Source organism: Protobothrops mucrosquamatus, unplaced genomic scaffold (genome assembly GCF_001527695.2).
Source record: "Protobothrops mucrosquamatus isolate PMUCROS unplaced genomic scaffold, P.Mucros_1.0 scaffold585, whole genome shotgun sequence".
Classification (NCBI taxonomy): domain Eukaryota; kingdom Metazoa; phylum Chordata; class Lepidosauria; order Squamata; family Viperidae; genus Protobothrops; species Protobothrops mucrosquamatus.
This window is the reverse complement of record NW_015386885.1, coordinates 264,590-282,732: the sequence shown is the minus strand read 5'-3', so window position 1 is coordinate 282,732 and position 18,143 is coordinate 264,590. Positions and strand designations below refer to the sequence as shown.

At 37.7% G+C, this 18,143-nt stretch overlaps 1 protein-coding gene across 1 annotated transcript in view; it reads left to right on the top strand.

Moving 5' to 3' along the window:
* The first annotated feature begins 4,950 nt into the window (after nt 1-4,950).
* The window catches only part of LOC107288761 (alcohol dehydrogenase 1), a 17,173-nt gene continuing 3,980 nt past the window's right edge, over nt 4,951-18,143 (top strand). Inside the window, exons 1-7 of the mRNA XM_015817408.1 lie at nt 4,951-5,113; nt 6,380-6,481; nt 8,173-8,311; nt 10,106-10,193; nt 13,454-13,673; nt 16,302-16,565; nt 17,778-17,913. Coding sequence (XP_015672894.1) covers nt 5,096-5,113; nt 6,380-6,481; nt 8,173-8,311; nt 10,106-10,193; nt 13,454-13,673; nt 16,302-16,565; nt 17,778-17,913 — 967 coding nt within the window. The 5' untranslated portion in view covers nt 4,951-5,095. The remainder of the gene's footprint in view (nt 5,114-6,379; nt 6,482-8,172; nt 8,312-10,105; nt 10,194-13,453; nt 13,674-16,301; nt 16,566-17,777; nt 17,914-18,143) is intronic.

Sequence of the window (18,143 nt, the reverse complement as noted above, 5' to 3'; positions counted from 1 at the left end):
GCATCCATAAAAAAAATATACCCATGGCATTTGATATAAATCAGCAAATAAAAAGATCTAAATAATCTACACATAAATTCAGGCAATAACTTATAGCATTAATTCACAAATTTTTGCTGAAATAGCTCAATGTTTGATAACTTAAAGACCAAAGCATGGGAGTTGGTAGACTTTCCAGGGAAATGTTGCTTCAGAGGGCAGGTTTCCCAACACTTACAGTCTTCCAATCCCATCACCACAGAAAAATGGAGAACTAGAAGCAGGGTCTCAGAGACACATGGACTGAGCTGGTCAAAACTGGTAGGAGAATATGGTCCTGCATTTTTTCTGAATGCATTCATTTTTGTACAGACTCTCCTTTAACAACATGTTCTTTTTTAAAATGAGTGCTTTGTGTTTGGCTATTAGTTCAAAATGTTTCTGTATTGGTTCTAGTGTTCACATTCAAAATGAATTAAATAAAATGGTCTCCAGATGTAGGTAGGAGAATCAAGGCAAATGCCAGATTATTCCAAGCAGAGAGGTTGCAGATTCCAAGAACTGAAATCCCAATATATAAGGAGTAGGATTCTGCTTTGGATTTGATTCCCCAAAAGTATTTTGCAACATATGGGGGCTTGAATGTAGCTCATCTTCAAAGAAGCTGTCTTTTTCTAGGATTTCACAACAGATGCACAACTCTAACCTAAAAACCATATTAAACAAGCTGTTATAGTATATAGTGGATAATTCAATACATGTTTATATGCACACAGATGGAAAGATTCAACATTACTCACTATTAAAGAATGGTCAGTGAAGCTGTCAGATCTTGCTGAGATGGATAAATTAAAATAAATTCTTTGATTAAAGTAATCACTATTTACATTTATTAGTGATCAGAATCCTCTTATGGAGTTCTGTTAAAAAGAAAAGGGCTTGTGATTTATGGCTTTAATAATTAAATTATAGAAAGTAGGGTGTTACGATGCAATTTTACAGAAAGAAATTAAAATATAGTTGTATTTATAATTATGTGAAGAATATCAGAAGCTACTTCTTTCCATATTTTTTCTTTCTCCTTTCTTTATCTTCTGATACAATTTTTTCTTGCATTTTTTTGCTTTTTCTTTTTTTTCTTCCTTTTTTTCTTTCAATAAGAATCATATAAAAAAAGAGAACTCAATACATTTTAAGTCATGAAATAGACCAGCAGTCAATGCCAGTCCAAATAAGCAAAATGTGAATGATCTTTACAAAAGTCTAGTGCAATATCTAGATACTGATATTGGGTGCATGGTTGCCTAAGTCCCATTACTGAGGGAGATACAGTATTTCAGGTTTAATCATTTATTTGCTTATACTTTGACATTTTTTAGTAAAGAGACATTTGCTTAACAAGTGGATATTCCATCAGTGTTATTCTCAATGTCATGTTAATATTAGCTTATTTAGGTATACTCCCTCTGACATTTTATAACTTCAAGCAAATATAACTTCAAGAGGATAAGGGGCACTTTTCAGTTTATTTCAGGGGTTGACTTGACCTTTCCTCCCCATCTCAATATAGGGTCTTCTATGTGTTTAGTCAGATTCACTCCAAGAGCATTCTATCCCATCATCCTCCAGAGCAGGGGGCTTCAAACTTGGCCCTTTTATGAGTTGTGGACTTCAACTCCTAGAATTCTGGGAGTTGAAGTCCACGTCATAAAAGGGCCAGGTTTGAAGACCCCTGCTCCAAAGCTTCTCAGAAAACCATGTAATACCCGCCCCCGCCCCCATGTGATCAATGACTCAAGAGATCACATAGTGTGAGGGAGGGTGACTATGGAAGAGAGGTGGTACTTAACTATGGCATAAAATGGGTTTCTGTTCTGTACCACTGGAATTTGTCTTCAATAAAGGTTTCTTTTGTGCAAAGATTTAACATTCAGTTCAACCACATAGGGAAAATGCAATCAAATAGGTGACACAAAATAGACCTGTGGAAACATTCTTTGTCTTGATTGTGTATCAGGTAGGACTTGGCCCCAGCATAGTCTTCTAGGCAAGATCTTCAACTCAATAACATTTACAGTATATCCAAGTATAGGTATTTAATACTTACATGGAACTTTGCTCCTGACATTCAGACAAAAACTAAGATTAGAAAAAGAAATGTGCTTCTAAAATTCCTCTGCCTGCCTGCTTGCTTCATAGTGAGATTTCAGGTCTTGGAGGCTAGAAGCAATAATTGCTATGAACCATAAAGAAGATGGAAAAGCTCAGACTTGAGATAGTCATCCTTTTCAGGAAAAGCTGTTACTGACCCTCTCTATATTAAGTTGAAGTTCTAATTTCAAATGCTTGTCAAACAATAGATGGCATGATATCCAAGATAAAATTATTTTCAAAACTCTCACCTTCTCCTTGCTAGATCCATGTAAGTTTGCCAATGAAAAAAGAAAAACTTGGAAGAGACAGGTCATTAGGCACCTTTTAAATGTCCAATTTTGTTCTCAGAGTCGGGACCTTGCTATATCCTTCCTCACAAGAGAATAGTCACTTGTTTGAAAGCATCATCTGATCGCCTGGTCAGAAGGTCAAAAAGCTGCTATCTTCTCAGGTCATTTGATTATAGACTTGCCCATTATGATGGAAATGTAAAGTATTTCTTTTTAAATCATAACAATTGTCAAAATGCTCTGTATGTGCAGATTAACAAATCATAGGCATCTCTCTTTTATGGGAAATGTCTATAAGAACCCACCTTATTCTTAGGAAAGGTAGAATACAGTATATTTTTCATGGCTGTTCATATAAATATTAACTGTTAACCTAATATAACTGCATGAAAAGATGCCTCTACAAAATTCAAATAAATACCTCTAATACACCTGGATTTAATTACAGTTTGGGATGTTGATGCCCTTTCAGGACCATATTATAACTTTTCACCTTCTTTCCTTCTCTGGTCTCTTTTGTTTATTGAACTACAAGTACCCTTGTGGAAAGCAGTTTTGATGGCTTCTAAAGTTTATCTCTAACTTATCTATCTAAAGTTTATCTTTAACCACAGCTTAAACATTCCTCTCATCTTCCAGCTTCTTTACCTGCATTCTCCTTTCCTTCTGGCACATTCTTCTTTCATTAGTGTGGAAAGAAATATGTAAGAAGTAGTCAACTAGAGTGTCCTCAGGGTTTATAGATGGAGCATATTCTAAATCAGATAAATTAAAATAACATGTTTTTAAAATGAGACATCTTACTTTTGTTTTCCTTCCCATGATGGAGGCAAATGATCATTATATTTTATAAAGTTCAGCTGTGCTAATTGAGATTTTTGGGATTTACAGTCTCAGCTCACTGAAAGGGTCTAGGTCAGCAAAAATGACATTATTTCATGCTTCTTTTTTGGCATAAACAGTTTAAGGTTTCAGATTTATTTATTTATTTATTTATTTATTTATTCATTCATTCATTCATTCCTTTATTCCTTCATTCGTTTATACATACATGCATACATACACTCATCCTCTCTCTCTCTCTCTCTCTCTCTCTCTCTCTCTCTCTCTCTCTCTCTCTCTCTCTCTCTCTCTCTCTCTCTCTCTCTCTCTCTCTCTCTCTCTCTCTCTCATTTATGTATCTGTATGTCTGTCTATTTATCCAGCTAGCTACTGTAGCTATCATCTAGCTATCTATCATGTAACTATCACAATCTGGGAGAGGAGGAATAAATTCCTGTGATTTACAGGGTATCTATGCTATCCATAAAAGAAGAGAAACTCTCATTTTACAACCCACATAGAAATGTAAAAGATGAAATATAAAAAGATCTGCCCATCTCCACCAAACTTGCTGATCATGATGATGAAAATGATGATTAATCTGTGTGGTGTCACTATTAGTAATTAAAGGATTGAACTAAGAAGACCCAGATTGGAACAGTATGTGAGAAAGACCTTGAAAAATGGTGCAAAGAGAGGCTGCCTAGGGAACAATCAGACAGGAGAGGTCACCGTCTGCAGCTGCATAACAGGTGGAGAAAGAGACTCAGAAGCCTTCTCAAGTAAAGAGGACATCAAGAGATTTGCACTTTCAGACTTGCAAGATTCTGTTCAAGTAGCCTTATAATAATAATAAGTCTTAGCCCATCTGGTCCTGTCTCCTGTCTGGTCTACCAGGGAAGGCTAAAATGGATAAAAATGGATAAATGGATAATGGATATGGATAAAAAGTCCATCATCAGCTACAGTTGCTCCTGGATGACTTTGACAAAGAGTCACTCTTGTTCTCTTTGTGCAGTTGTGGAGGGGAGGAGGGTGATAAATTGTAAGAGCTAGCCAGAGAACCTGAAGGAAAGGCAGATATGAATCTAACAAAATCAAGAGGTGATGATGATGATGATGATGATGATGATGATGATGATGATGATGATGATGATGATGTTGGAAGGGACCTTGGAGGTCATCTAGTCCAATCCCCTGCTCAGGCAGGAAATCCTATACTATTTCAGACAAATGGCTGTCCAGTCTCTTCTTAAAAACTTCCAGTGTTGGAGCATTCAGTGCTTCTGGAGGCAGGTTGTTCCACTGGTTAATTTTTCTAACTGTCAGGAAATTTCTCCTTAGCTCTAGGTTGCTTCTCTCCTTGGTTAGTTTCCATCTGTTGCTTCTTGTCCTGCCTTCAGGCGCTTTGGAGAATAGCTTGACTCCCTCTTCTTTGTGGCAGCCCCTGAGATATTGGAACATTGCTATCATGTTCCCCCTGGTCCTTCTCTTCATTAGAAGGTGACTTTGGTAGAGGTGACTGTGGTAGTAACAATTTCAATATTTGTAAATTGGGTATTCACAAGACTGTCAAATATTTTCAGGCAACTCAGCTTCTGAGTTGGAATAGTGAGCAAGAGAGGGAAAGTTGAAGAGTATTTCCTTTTTTAGCCCAGGGGTGGACCTTGGGAATTACCGAGCTTGATTGAAAAGCTACACCCTCTATGCAGTTGAAGTTTACAATATAAGTGAAAAGCAAGCTCTCCAACACTCACTGATCAGCTCAGAGACTGTGCGCATTCTTGGTCTTTTACAGCCAGAAGGCAAAGAACAACCGCAACTGCAAAACTGAAAAAAAAAAAAGCAACATGAGTACTGCAGGCAAAGTAAGTGGAGACGTTTGTGTTGCTTCCTTCACAGTACAAGTTTTTCATTATGGTGAAAGACACTATTTTATTTATTGTATTGTATTTTCTTAGCTTTTGTAATCTCTTCAACTGCAGTTATATATGTGGTTTATAAACCGAAAACAAACACGTAAAGTATCCACATATACCTAATTATAACTTTTGTATTAAAACCAAAATAATAGATTGAAATGGAATTCTGAAAAAGAGCTAGCTGAATGTAAAATGTGATCATTAGAAGAAAAAGACATGTTTTGCATATTGCAAGAGATAGAAAAAGTTCATTGAATTGTGAATTTAAATGAAATGCAGTACTGCAAGAAAAAGTTTATTTGCAGAAGGATATAACACTTAACATTTTGATTTTGGTCTAATAAAACTAAATTAAACAGGGAAAGTTGAAAAAGAATAGGCAATGATCGAGCTAACATTGCAATTATTTTATTGGAGTGGTAAACCTATCCTAATGGATTCCTGGTGAAAGGAATCCACCTAGGAATGCTAACTTTAATGTAATTTATGTTTTAATTATTGTGGAGCTACCAGTTACAGACAGCTGCAAAATATTTTTTGCAGTATTTTTCCATCAGGGGATAGGAAGAAATGATTGTATGCTGAGACTTGCTAGATGCATAAACTGAGAAGTTACATATTAAAATACTATCATAGGCCTTTTGAGAGCCATTTATGAGTAGTAATGAAGACATCAGGCTAAAAATCAGTAAGCCATGAGTTTTTGTCCCACCCACAAAACCAGCTAGTGACCGTGGGCCAGACACTCAGCCCTAGGAAGAAGGCAATGGCAAACCATTTCTGAAAAACCTTGCCAAGAAAACTTCAGGGACTTGACCATGTATTCACCAGGAATCAAGACTGACTTGAACACACACACACACACACACACACACACACACACACAGACAGAGAGAGAGAGAGAGAGAGAGAGCTTTCGAAACAGCATGTTTAAATGCTCAAATGCAAATGAAATCCGCAAAACAAGACTGTATACAATCAAGAATGGATAAATGCAAGTTAGATTTAGAGGAAAGCTTCTAGTCTACCAAACTGGATGACAACAGACAAATCTTGCATGTTAATTTATCTCAAGGGCCATTTTGGCTAGAAATTATAAGGGACAGGAGTTGTAATTCTGATATCAGTGATTAAAGCAATGAAGGAAATCCAAAAGCTTGGTCAAATGTTATAGTGCCATCCCTTTAATGCCTCTGGGTATATTTTTTACAGGTAATAAAGTGCAAAGCAGCTATTGCTTGGGAGCTGAAAAAACCCCTGAGCATTGAGGAGATTGAAGTAGCACCTCCAAAAGCACATGAAGTCCGCATTAAGGTAAACCAAAAGAATAGCACCATGGATACTAATCCCATTTTTGGCCTCACAGTTGCCGCCTCCTCCTCCTCCTGTTCCTCCTCCTCCTCCTCCTCCTATATTTAACATGTATCCAAATGATACTATTACCAATAGGAAAAATAAGGATGCCACCAATGAGCAGTGTATGATGAAGTACCATACATCATTTTCTAACTGAGGTTTTCTAACTCAGTTTAGAGCAACCATGATTTTAACTAAGATAAACAAGTTCTTGAGTTCTGTTTTATTTTTTAGTATTTACAGTCATTCCATTTTTGACATTTTTCTATATTTGGGATATTTTAATATGGCAACTTTTAAAAAATGCAAGATGTTGTCTTCCAATCCACCAAGATTGTATTAGGACAATAGTGTTTTTGCTGAATTACGGAAGAGTCAATTTAGAAAGTCACTTTATGTGATTGCAGTATGAACTGAATTGACATGAATTTGGGAGACTAAAATGTAAACTAAAACTTTGTTATCCATAAGTTTTCCTATTACCTTACTGTTTCAACACAGCCCCAATACGAAAATGTGGTGATTTTGAGGAAGCCTACATTTCAGAATGTGTATTTTTGAAAGAATATAAACCTACCTTGTGCTGGTTTTATTTAATTGGCTTCTGGTTTTTTTTAATGAATATTTTCAAATATAGAAACGGTGCCCAGCAAAGTTTTATTGGTCATTATCAGGTTTTCATTTCAAGAATTATAATCTCTTTTCATATCTTCATTTCCCTATTCTATTAAGCACACTGGGTCTTGCAAGTAAAAATAAAATCTGCAGCTGCCAAAAAAGCCAACACAGTGCTAGGCTGCATTAACAGAGGGATAGAATCAAGATCACGTGAAGTATTAATACCACTTTACAATGCCTTGGTAAGGCCACACTTGGAATACTGCATCCAGTTTTGATCAACACGATGTAAAAAAGATGTTGAGACTCTAGAAAGAGTACAGAGAAGAGCAACAAAGATGATTAGGGGACTGGAGGCTAAAACATATAAGGAACGGTTGCTGGAATTGGGTATGTCTAGTTTAACGAAGAGAAGGACGAGGGGGGGACATGATAGCAGTGTTCCAATATCTTAGGGGCTGCCACAAAGAAGAGGGAGTCAGGCTATTCTCCAGAGCACCTGAAGGCAGGACAAGAAGCAACGGGTGGAAACTAACCAAAGAGAGAAGCAACCTAGAACTAAGGAGAAACTTCCTGACAGTTAGAACAATTAACCAGTGGAACAACCTGCCTCCAGAAGCGGTGAATGCGCCAACACTGGAAGTTTTTAAGAATAAACTGGACAGCCATTTGTCCGAAATGGTATAGGGTTTCCTGCCTGAGCAGGAGGTTGGACTAGATGACCTCCGAGGTCCCTTCCAACTTTATCATCATCATCATCATCATCATCATCATCATCATCATCATCATCATCATCATCATCATCATCATTATTATTATTATTATTATTATTATTATTATTATTATAACAACTCTAACAAGCTGTGCTGAAAAACTGCTAGAAAATAATTAGCATCATAATGAGTCATAATGTCCCAGCTTGTAAAAATTTTCAGTATGTGGTATGAGATGCAAGCTAAAAATACAACCAAGGATATTTTCCCATTATCTGGAAACCTGATTTTCTGGTTTTGTTTTGTTTTGTTTTGTAGATCTTGGCCACAGGGATCTGTCGCTCGGATGATCATGTGATCAGTGGTGCTTTTGTGATGCCTTTGCCAATGGTGCTGGGCCACGAAGCAGCTGGGGTTGTGGAGAGTGTTGGAGAGGGAGTGACTTGTGTGAAACCGGGTATGAGAAAAATTGGGGCCCAAGAAGGGATGAGTTACACCAGGACTCTAAAATCTGGCCCAGAATACACTTGGCATGTTCTCACTGTCTTCTTAGTAGAACACCCTGTTCTGCTATTCTATGTTCTGAAAAATTAACATAGTATCCAGAATCATTATATAAATCTGTTTTATGAGACAAAAGAGCTTCATAAATGCTTTGTCCTAATGTGGACTTATGATTAACTTTCCTTTTAGTCTTTATTTCAGATAAGCTGCATTTGCACTGACCGTGCATTCCTTTTCTTTGATTTTTATATGATGATAGATAGCTATTGCCTCGTAATCTAGTTTTAGATTAAATCACCTCATCATGCCATGAGGTGATTCTGGGCGGCTTACAACATTAAAAGCAATAAAATGATATATATAGTTTTAAACACACAAACACACACAAAATAAAAATTATGATTAAAAGATGGGAGGGGAGGGAACAGGATGTGCAGGGAGAGGTGGGATTTGTTATTGGTCCATTGACCACCACAAGTGTGATACTCCCCCACTGAGGCCCCAGGCCAATTGGCAGAGTCAGGTCTTCAGGCCTTTATGGAAGGCCAGGAGGGTGGGAGCAGATTTCACCCTGGGGGGCAAGATGTTCCAAGGGGCGGAGCCATGGAAGAGAAGGCTCTTCTCCTGGACTCCGTCAGCCAGAATTCCTTGACCAACAGGATTTGCAGCATGCTCTACAGATGGTCCTCAATTTACAGCCACAACTGAGCCCAAAATTTATGTTGCTAAATGAGACAGTTGTTAAGTGAATTTTGCTCCATTTTACAACCTGTCTTGTCATTGCAGTTGTAAGTTAGTAACACAGTTGTTAAGTGAATCTGGCTTCCTCATTGACTTTGGTTGTCAGAAGGTCGCAAAAGGTGATCACATGAGCCCAGGACACTGCAACCCTCATAAATATGAACCGGTTGCCAAGCATCCAAATTTTGATCATGTGACCATAGGGATGCTGCATTGGTCATTAAGTATAAAAAAGGCCATAAATCATTTTTTTCAGTGTCGTAATTTCAGACGGTTGCTAAATTAATGGTTGTATGTCAAGGACTACCTGTACTTACTGAGCCTGAAGTAATGCAAGGATTAACATAACATTAAAGGATTGTTTTTATAATAAATGTAGAAAGTAATCTGATTTATAATGTCGTAAGGAATGCCACAGCTGCAGGCTAAACGTGGGGAAAATATTCCGGAACAAGGCAGGGACAAACTATTATGTGCTGTTGTCAAGAAAAATTACCTGAATGTTTTATGAAGTCATTAGCAATCAAGCTTGATTCAAAAGAGGCGTTTCCTTGATATCAACAAATGGAAGCACCTAAATATAAGACATTTTGTACTTTAAATCAGGATCATGCCTCTTTTAGTTCCAGGAATAACAGAAATTTCATTTGAATTTAAAAAGCAGTGGATCGGAATATAAGACATGGGATCCTAAAGTTTTTGTTACACTTATCCTAGCATTTATTTAAAAGTAAATGAGCATTTGATTTATCTCCTAATCCTTAGTATCTATCTCTAACTAGAGTACATGTATTACTGTACTTAAAAATGCATAAAAGCGTATCCACAGAATATAGACAATCAAAACTATTTCCAAACGTCTTCCTTTCAAAGTATTTTGTACATGGATCCCAAATCAACAGAAAATACCACAATTCAGGAGTATTTTGTTTCATTTATATAGCTCTGTGCTTGCTTGCAATGGGTTTGAATCATGCTGGCTGTAACTATTTGTTTTGATTTCTAGGAGATACGGTAATTCCACTTTTTGTTCCACAATGTGGAAAATGCAGACCTTGTCAGAGTTCCAAAGGCAACTTGTGTACTTCAAATGAGTGAGCTTCAATTTCTTTTCTTTTTCTTTCTCTATCAAAACTAGTATTTTAATATATTCTTTTTTATTATGATTGAAAAAGTCCAGTTCAGAATAACTTTAAATGGAATCAATATATTGTCTCTGGGTTGGCTCCCAAGAACATTTCTTGGAAAGATTCATCATAATCAGTGGCGCGTTAGTTTTTAATTATTAATTTACATCAGGCCTCAATAACTTGGCGGGTCTAGCTTAAGTCTGGATTTAATCCTTGTTACATGGATACATTTTTCATATACTTCTAACTGAACTTTGAACAAGATGTATGTATATGAGAACTTAATTGCTTTTTGTACTACATGATAGATTTAAGGAAGGACTTGTGACTTTCAATAGCAAATCAACTGTGGCTTCTGAATAAGTCCAGGGCAATCCTCAAATTCTTCTAGAATGTTACCCACATTTTCTTTCTTTTGTCTCTTATCCAACACATACTCTGAATATACAAAATTAAGATACTGTATGTCTAAATTAAGTTTTTCAACAACAGCATATACAACAGGCAAAAGATTAAAAAGTCTCCACAAGTAAGAATTTGTTGCAAGTCTCCACAAGTAAGAATTTGTTTGCTAACTTTCATCATTCTGATCTATTGCATAACATTCCTCTAATTTCACTTAGAGTCCTGGAAAATTAATCTCCTGAGGAGAGGCTGAAAAACACCAGCTGGCTAAACTTTTTGAGCTCTGAATTTGGCTTTCCCACTAAAAAGCAGCATTCTTCCTACTACCGTTCTGTAGGTCCAGCCGCCTTCAACAATGAATAGCATTTCTGCATTTAGTATACAAAAATCTGGTACCTATCATGAAACTTGACTGAATTAAAATGGGCGTATCCTCTTCTCTGATATCTGCCCTCCAAGGTTTCAGTGATGTATTAATCTTAATTGTAAGGGTGGAGTTCTAATCATATTCCATGATAACCTTGGCAACTTCAGAAATTCTGCTTAGAGGTAACTACATGCAGGTATTTATACCAGAGATTGGACTTTAGAAACATAGTAGGGATTCTGCTGGCAGAGTCACTACCTAGCTCCCTAGCAACATACAGTATCTGACTTTCTTGAGTTCATCTTGGGGAAGGGGTTGGAGACTATTAATGCTGGGGGACTTTATGCCCTTGAAACAGGATCACTAGTGGCTCAGGAAATCCTGGTCACAAAGGCCACCATGGGCTGACCCCAGCAGAGACCCCTCCTTGTCCTGTTAGCTAATGCTTTTGATCATGACTTCTGGAGTGCTTCTAGGGACTAGGAGTTGGAAATACGGTATTGCAGTGCTTTCATTCCTTTCTGAATGGAAGACAGTAAAGAAGTGGGATGAGCAGGCAGGCCTGTTCCCTCTTTTATATGGTGTATTACCTAAATTGGCATTCTTGCCCATGCTGTATAATATCTATATGAACTCGCTCATCCTTTAGTTCAATATAAAGCATCATCAACATGCAGTGTATATCCAGCTTATGCTTAAAACAAAACAGGAGAGTCTGTGAAGCCTCTAATTTCTAGAGGCTATAAAGATCTAGATGGGACGAAGCAAGCTGGATTGAATTCCAGTTACTCAGACTTTCATTAACTCCAGAGTAGATTACAACAATGCATTGAGGCCATATTTGAAGATAAACCTAAAAACTACAGCTGGTACAGAGTCTGCACTTTGACTAGTTTGAGCCAGTTAAACAGAGTGGCACCTATATTGTGGGCACTGCAGTGGCTTCCAATAGATATCCAAGTACAATTCAGGATGCTGGATTTAACCTATAAATGCCAAAATATGTACTTAGCAGTGTTTCTCAACCTTGACAATTTTAAGGCATGTGGACTTCAACTCCCAGAATTCCACAGCCAGCAATGCTGGCTGTGGAATTCTGGGAGTTGAAGTCCACATGCCTTAAAATTGTCAAGGTTGAGAAACACTGACTTAGAGTATCTTCAGAAACATTTCCTCCAGGCTGATTCTGGCCTGTTTAGACTTTTCACAAGCAGATACCCTGGTTATCCCTACACTCTAGCAGGTAAAGGTGAGATAGAAGTTTCTCATTTGCTGCCCTAACTCTGATATTCAGATGGACTCTACTTTAGCCATCTTCTGGAAAACTGATAAAACTTGGCTGTTCCAACAAATTTTGGGAAATCAATCCCTTTTACTGTTTGTGAACCACATAAGCAATTGTGGTAGTGTAGAAATAATGGAAAACAAGCAAACAAACAACCTTGAATTTCAACTAGGACTGTTTGTCTGTGGAGATTCCCAGTTATCCAGGTCATGGTTGTCTCAAAGGTGCTTTTTCAAAAGGCAATTGGACTATGTTTTTTTTTCCTTTTTTCCCTTGGGGAAGAAAAAGACATTTCGCTTCTCATCCAAGAAACTTCATCAGTTCTGGCTGATGGAGGGGGGGGGGGAATGGAAGGATTATAGTTCTTTTCAGTCATCTGGTTGTTAGCACTCTCTCTGAGAGAGTACTCAGAGAGTATCCCCCCCCCTCCCAACCATCCAGCCGAACTGAAGAAGCTTCTTGGATGAGAAGCGAAATTCTTCTTCCTCAAGGGAAAAGAAAAAAAAACATAGTCCAGTTGCCTTTTTAAAAAGCACCTTTGGTTCAACTAGGACTCAATTTGGACAGGTGTGCATGTGAAAATATGCATAATTGTAAAGGCTGGGCAGAGGCAATTAGAAAATTCTCTCCTTGAAGTTTGTATTTGGACTAGAAATTTTTCCCCGTCATTATGCTATACCCAAATATTTTTTCCAATAAAAAGGACAGTTTACTGGCAGATTTTCCTCAGCAAAGAGAAAGGGTTTAATTTTCTCCCTGCTGCTGGGCTGGCTGAGTTTTACCTTAGCCACAGTATTATCAAAATATAGCTGCTGTTTTTCTGTGATGTGCGAATAATGTGGCTCAGTCCAAGGGCCTAAATAACACCACATACTAAGGTTGTCGTTTGGTTCCTTTCTCACATTACACTAGACCACAAACTATTTAACCTGGTTTTAGCCTAATATGTTCAGCAGAGCCACTCATGCTCTCCCTCCCTCCTTCCCTCATCAACATGCACTTAGAAAACCGCAAAGGCTAACTGCAAAGAACATTTAATAGCTTGTAGACTTTGACTTTCAGTCTTAGCAAAATCCCTTTGTCAACTGTAATCTTTTCTGTCTCTCTCTCTCTCTCTCTGTTTGTGTGTGTGTGTGTGTGTTTGTGTTTGTGTGTGTGTTTTTACAGCATTAGTCCAGGCAGTGGCTTAATGCCTGATGGCACCAGCCGATTCACATGCAAAGGAAAGAGCATCCACCACTTCATTAGCACCAGCACCTTCACTGAATACACTGTGGTGCATGAGAACTCAGTGGTCAAAATTGATCCTTCAGCCCCTCTGGAAAAAGTATGTCTGATTGGCTGCGGGTTTTCGACCGGTTATGGGGCAGCCATGCAGACAGCTAAGGTAAGACCTAGAGCATTGATTTCAAGAACATATACTTTATTTAAATCCAGCTCCAGTTATGTGTGCGTTATCTGCCTGCCACACATTTTGTGCATTGGATTCAGGGTGCATTTGTCCTGTTCATCACCCAGCATTCTTTGTTCCATGTTAAATTCCCAGGATGAAAATTATATTTAATTGCCAAGAGTCATTGGTATTTCCTATAACGCTTCCATATAGTCCAATGTCAATAGCATTTAACCAGATTAGCTAGGATTTTGGCCCTCCAGAGCACATGTGCTGCCCTCTGAAATGCTCTGTTCCAAACATGAAAAGTTGAAATGAAAAATGAGAGGGGACATTTTTTTACACCCACACTCTTTCCAGCGTCACTGATCCAGTCTGTCAATGAATGGGTCCATTGTAGCCACGGATTGCTGACAAACACGTCCTCTTGCTAACAAACATAAGAACACAAAAAATAGCTTCCTAACAGTAACCCACTCATTCTACCTTTCCTTTGCTGTGTTTGTTTTCACAATGAGCAAAAAATAAAAAAATAGACTGGCTGTCCTAAAGGACATTGATGCAGCTTGCTTGCAGAGAGAAAGGAGTACAAGTAGTCCTTGACTTACAACCACAGTTGGGATCAGAATTTCCATTGCTATGCAAGATGATTGCTAAGTGAGTCATGCCCAATTTTACGACTTTTTCTGCAATGCTTGTTACAATTAAGTAAATCATACGCTTGTCATGTGAAGTGTTAGTACCACTTTATAGTGCCTTGGAATACTGCATTTAGTTTTGGTTGCCATGATATAAAAAAGACGTTTAGACTCTGGAAAGAGTGCAGAGAAGAGCAACAAAGATGACTAGGGGACTGGAGTCTAAAATATATGAAGAACGTTTGCAGGAATTGGGTATGTCTCTTTTAATGAAAAGAAGGACTAGGACTTGATAGCAGTGTTCCAATATCTCAGGGGCTGCTGCAAAGAAGAGGGAGTCAAGCTATTCTCCAAAGCACCTGAAGGCAGGACAAGAAGCAATGGATGGAAACTGATCAAGGAGAGGAGCAATCTAGAACTAAGGAGAAATTTCTTGACAGTGAGAAAAATTAATCAGTGGAATGACTTGCCTCCAGAAGTTGTGGGTGCTTCAAGAAGAGACTGGACTGAAATGTCTGAAATTGTCTGAAATGGTATAGGGTTTCCAGCTTAGCCGGAGGTTGGACTACTAGAAGATCTCCAAGGTCCCTTCCAGCTCTTGTTATTCTGAATCCAGCTTCCCCCTTTATTTTTCTTATTGGAAGTTGGCTGGAAAGGTTTCAGTTGGGGATCACATGTTCCTTGGATGCTACAACCATTTTTCAATACATGCCGGTTACCAAGGGCTTGATCACAAGACTGTTGGGATAAGTATGAGAACCAGCTCTAAGTCACTTCAAATGTCATTGAATTAATGGTTGTACATCAAGGACCACTTGTACCAAGAAATCATAAAGCTAGGATTGAGAGGAATTTTCTCCAAAGGAAAACCATTTTATCCATAGAGAAGTTCAGTATCTCAAATATCAAACACAGAAGCTTCTAAGGGTTTGGGGCCAGTTGACAGGATATTTTTACTGCCATGGGAAAAACCTGTTGAAAACCTGTTAAAAGCAAAACAAAAAATGGAGGTCATATATTATAGAAGAAACCTCTGTTTATGCCAACTGTTGCCATTCATCAATGGAACCCAAGAATTGCACCTGTAGCAAAGAATAGCAAAACATACATCCCAGGCAGCCACGTCTGAACACTGCCACTTTAGCTAGCCTTAAAATATTTTAGGCAGCTTTTCATTATATGATTGCCAATGCATTTAAAACAATTATATATAAAACATTATTATAACCTGTAAGCCACCCAGAATCACTTTAGAGGGAAGATGGGCAACATAAAAATGTAACAAATAAATAAATTAATAAATTACACATAGGCAAAGAGTAAAAGACATATTAATGGAAGTTAGCTCAGCAGTGAAAGACTTAGCCTAAAAAGCTATGTTTAACCGACCCCTAAAATATTGGGGTATTTTGTATCATGTATCATGATGTACTGAGAACAGAGGCCATGCAAACTGAACACTATCCTAGATGCATTTAGGTTCCGCGGATAGTAAGGAGAAACTAGGAAAATTGGAATTGAAAATTGGATTTAAAGCACTTTGGAAACAATTGGCAGATGGAATAGATGTGGAATGCCCGAGCTCATGACTAAAAATTTCAAAAATATTGTATTATATATAATAGAAGGCCCATATTAGATATGCTATAGCTCTGTAGATTATGTTATATCTGGACAACTTTCACCAAAGAGAATGAACCAAATAATTTGAAAATAAATCTCAGACAAATTCTGTTTTCAGTTGTTAGTTAAATACAGTAAAGTATTTAAGATTTTTTCCCTCACATCAGGGTAATTTATCCTGCATAGATCACCTAACTTTTGAAAACCAAACCAAGCTGTAGTTTTCTATTATATTTCTAGTGTATTTATTTTCCTTTTTTTTTGTATTTTGCATTAGTATGTGTGTTTTTTCCTACTTTTAAAAGTCTTGTTAAGATAATTAAAAAACTGTTCAATGTGTATTGACATTATGATTTTCTAGGTAGAGGCTGGTTCTATCTGTGCTGTCTTTGGCTTGGGTGGAGTTGGTCTCTCAGTAGTCATGGGCTGTAAAGCAGCTGGAGCTTCCCGAATCATTGGAGTTGACATCAACAAGGATAAATTTGCTAAGGCTAAAGAAATGGGAGCCACAGAATGTATCAATCCCCAGGATTTCCAGAAGCCGATCAATGAAGTGCTCTTTGACATGACTGGGGGTGAAGGAGTAGACTATTCTTTCGAAGTGATTGGACGCACTGAAACCATGGTATGTGAAAACTGTCATAACAAATGACTCAGATAATAACATAGTCCATTTCATAGTCATATTGTGTGTAAAATGTCTTATGACAGAGGTTGGGTGTAGCAATCTAAAGCCTCATAAGTGTAATGCATTCTGTAAATTGTGGTAGAGCATTTTTTTCCAACATTGCATGATGATTACAAGATCAAACAAATGAACTTGAGCCAATCCTATTATCAAGGATTATTATAAAGTTAACATTGGATTGAATGTTGTGGGGGACAATCATATGAATTACCTTGACTTCTCTGAAGGAACACACTGTCGAAATTCAGTAAAGTATACCACTGCATTCCAATTATAGTAAAGCACATATAGAAACAATCAATTGATAATTTGGGTATCCAGTATGGCCCTGGATACCAGATGAAATACATGACGAGTTGAATTATGTGTTGTGTAGAAAAAATTGTCTTTGTCTATCCTGATTCTTCCAAAATTTATGTTGCCAAGTGAGACAGAGGTTAAGTGAACTTTGTTTCATTTGACGACCTTTCCTGCCACCATTGTTAAGTGAATCACTGCAGTTGTTAAGTTAATAACACTGTTTAATGAATCTGGCTACCCCACTGACTTTGCTTTTCAGAAGGTTGTTCTGGGAAGCACCAACCATTGGCCTCTCTTGGGTGCCCTGTAAAGGGTTGTCCTTATGCTTAGATTCTGGTGTCTGAGAATTTGTGTCTGATTGGGGATTCAAATACTTAAATATATCTATCACTGGACTGTGATACAGTTTTATAATTTGAATCATTGTTTTAAGCAATGCATGTACAATTCTTTTTCCTTCCATTCAATTGTGTCTGATTCTTGGAGATTGTCTGAACAAGTCCCTGCAGTTTTCTTGACAAGTTTTTCAGAAATAGTTTGCCATTGCCTGCTTCCTAGGGATGAGAGAGAGTGACTGGCCCAAGGTCACCCAGCTGGCTTTGTGCCTAAGACAGAACTAGAACTCACAGTCTCCTGGTTTCTAGTCTAATGCCTTGACCACTACACCAAACTGGCTTTCAAAACAAAAAGGAAGTAGATGAGAGTGTAACTGCCTACAAGTAATTTCTTTATTCTTCGTTTGGTTGTAACCTGCATAAAAAGTGGAGGATATTGAAGAACAATATATAAATGTAAAAATATGAATGAATAGATAAAGGGTGTATCTTTGGTTTGTTTGTTTGCTGTCAGCTGTCTGCCCTTGCTTCCTGCCATGAGAATTTGGGGACCAGTGTCATGGTGGGGGTGCCCCCAAATGCAAGTAAGATCAGTTACGACCCGCTGATGCTTTTCACTGGCCGCACCTGGAAAGGATGTGTCTTTGGAGGTATAGTAGAAAGTGTGAATAATAAGTGTAAAATGGCGACTGCGTATAAAGAAAATATGTACAAAATGTTTTACAGATGGCACATGTCTCCAGAAAGATTAGCTAAAATGTTTAAGGACAGGTCTATGAAATGTTGGAAATGTCATCAGATACCAGGTTCCTTCTACCATATGTGGTGGACGTGTGTAGAAGCTAAAACTTATTGGAATATTATTAGAACATGGATAGAA